This window comes from Montipora capricornis, chromosome 14 (assembly GCF_036669925.1).
Source record: "Montipora capricornis isolate CH-2021 chromosome 14, ASM3666992v2, whole genome shotgun sequence".
In the NCBI taxonomy this organism is placed as follows: Eukaryota; Metazoa; Cnidaria; class Anthozoa; order Scleractinia; family Acroporidae; genus Montipora; species Montipora capricornis.
This window is the reverse complement of record NC_090896.1, coordinates 34,455,786-34,458,285: the sequence shown is the minus strand read 5'-3', so window position 1 is coordinate 34,458,285 and position 2,500 is coordinate 34,455,786. Positions and strand designations below refer to the sequence as shown.

The window sequence follows — 2,500 nt, the reverse complement described above, 5'->3', positions numbered from 1 at the left end:
TTGTTAACAAACCTCTTTACAGTTGTGTGCTTAGTTACCTGGCCTTTAAATGAACGTGAGGCTGGTGTAGAGCTTGTAATAATACAGACCTCCGTCTTTTTCTTATGTTAATGATGGTGTTGTTGTGCTAATTACTGTAGTAAGAAAAATTTACACACTGTCAGGAAAAGCAATGAGGTTTCTATCAAAACAAGGTCAACTTCAGCCTCACTTTCATTCATAGGCCAGGCAACTATGCACACAACTGCAAAATCCTCATAGGACTATTACAAGTGCAAACTAAAAGTCATGAGTTTTTTTGTAAGCTTAACTAACGTACCACTTGCAGGAAACATACTTCAAAATTTTGATAACCATTCAGACACAGAGTTATTCGGCAGTCTAGAAATTTTGAGGAATGGCGTTTGTTTGAAATTGAAAATTCACGTGAATTTGTCGAAGCATTTATTTTACGTGCAGCAGTGGGTCAACAGGTTCAGAACAAATTAACCTCATGCAATTGTAACTTACACATGTAGTCTACAAGCATATTCACGTTACACGTAATTTACATAAGGAAAAACTACACGTACATGAGTACTTTTTTTACTGAATTGACCCCTGGTTACAATGTACCATGATACTGACTCTTGCAATCATTTCAAATGTATGATACAAAAATGTTTACATCCTTCAGGTACCACACAATGTCATGCTATAATACATGTAAAGAAAAACAACTTTGTACTAACTAAGTGCAAGGTCAGTGTTGTGGAGTATTGGCCTGAGGTACAATGTAATAAAAGTGACTACTGGGTTCAAAATGACCAAAGGCCAAAATTCTCCACACAGTTTCTGCAACTGAAATGTTATGGAATTGGCCATATTGGCACAAAATTATTGAGAGTGAAGCCAAAGTGCTAAAAACTTGTTAAGTAAGAAGAAACACTGTATGTACATGTACCGGTATATCTAAACAAATTTACATTGTATTAAGGATTGTTGCTTATGCAAGAACATGCCAAGACATGCACACTCCTCTTGTTGTTAACCTACATCTGTATACATGTACATGTAATTATGTACAGTGCCGCTCGGAGGTAAGTGAACAACGCAGACGCAAAATGAACGCACGCAATATGCGTATATGCGTTTTTTTTGACGCGTCTAAAATTGCGTATCGTATACAATGTACGTGTTTGTGCCTTTGTTAGTCATAACCATAATTTTGCTTTTCCAGCATTGTTTATGGAACAAAAGAATAAATTGCGTGTACATACAGTATACACTTCAAACAAACTTTTAATAGTTAGAAAACAAAAATCCACCAACAAGTAATAAACAAATCACTTTGAATAACCTCTAGAAGTCCAAGTAACAAGGTCACATTATCAGTTTTCTTAATGAAAATCTCTGTAAACTGAACACCCAGTTCTGCGTCTGAGGCAGTTTGACCAGGATCTTTACCACTTTCATCTGAAAAAATATAAAAAAATATTTATTAAGCTAGTTCTAATTAAGGAGCACACTTGGTTCAGAGGTGAGGTCGCTCACCTTTCACGAACAAGTCTGGTTTGATTGAATCCCTGATTTGATGCCATTTGGGATGAGCTTGTTGGTTCTCAATCTCTACTGTTACAGTACCCAGAGACGTTAATTTTTCCCCAAGGTACTCAGAAAAAAGTTTTCTCCCCAAAATTACATTCCCAGGGGTAAATGGGCTGGGGGGGGGGGGGGGGGGATACGTGTTGTACATAGAGTTTTTGACTGGTTGACCCATTGACCCCTGAGAGTGAGACTTCATAGATTTTACTCTGTCTAACAACAGATGATTTTACTCATCAATGGGTTAAACCATTGACTCCTCAGACAGAGTAAAATCTGGAAATGTTTTTCCAGAGATCTGACCACCATAGAGAGTCTTCTACATGTTGATTGGTCTTTGGAGTGATTAGTCTCACTGCCAGGGGTAAATAGGTTTAGGGAGGGGACGTACATGGAATTTTTACACTGGTTAACCCATTCACTCTTCAGGCACCCTAGGACACACCCAGTTGACGAGCAAAATCGTCTGGCGTTAGACTGAGTAAAATTTGTTAAGTCTCACTCCCAAGGGCCAATGGGTCAAGGGGTACATTTGAAGTTTGTCCAATGTACAATTGCCATTAACAAATGAAGGGTCAATAGTACTGTTCAAATGAAAGGAAAGGAAAGGAACTTCATTTAAGCGTCTAATCTTCTAGCACTGGAGCACTGATCAGGGACACTGTAAATTGAAATTAACAAATCAATGCAAATAAATCAAATTTTGGTTTTTCAGAAGAGAGGAAAACTGGAGTTAACCCAGAGAAAAACCCCTCGGTGCAGAATAGAGAACTAACAAGCTCAACCCTCTTATGACACCGAGTCTGGGAATCGAACTTGGACCACATTGGTGGGAGGCATACATGTAAGTGCTCTCATCACTGCGCCATCCCTGCACCCACAATAATAACAATAATGAATTAAACGTATATATTTT

General features: G+C 38.2%; 1 protein-coding gene across 1 annotated transcript in view; it reads right to left on the bottom strand.

The window, feature by feature from the left end:
- LOC138032885 (general vesicular transport factor p115-like) overlaps nt 1-2,500 on the bottom strand; it is a 47,678-nt gene that overhangs the window by 42,030 nt on the left and 3,148 nt on the right. The window contains exon 5 of the mRNA XM_068880591.1: nt 1,340-1,455. Coding sequence (XP_068736692.1) covers nt 1,340-1,455 — 116 coding nt within the window. The remainder of the gene's footprint in view (nt 1-1,339; nt 1,456-2,500) is intronic.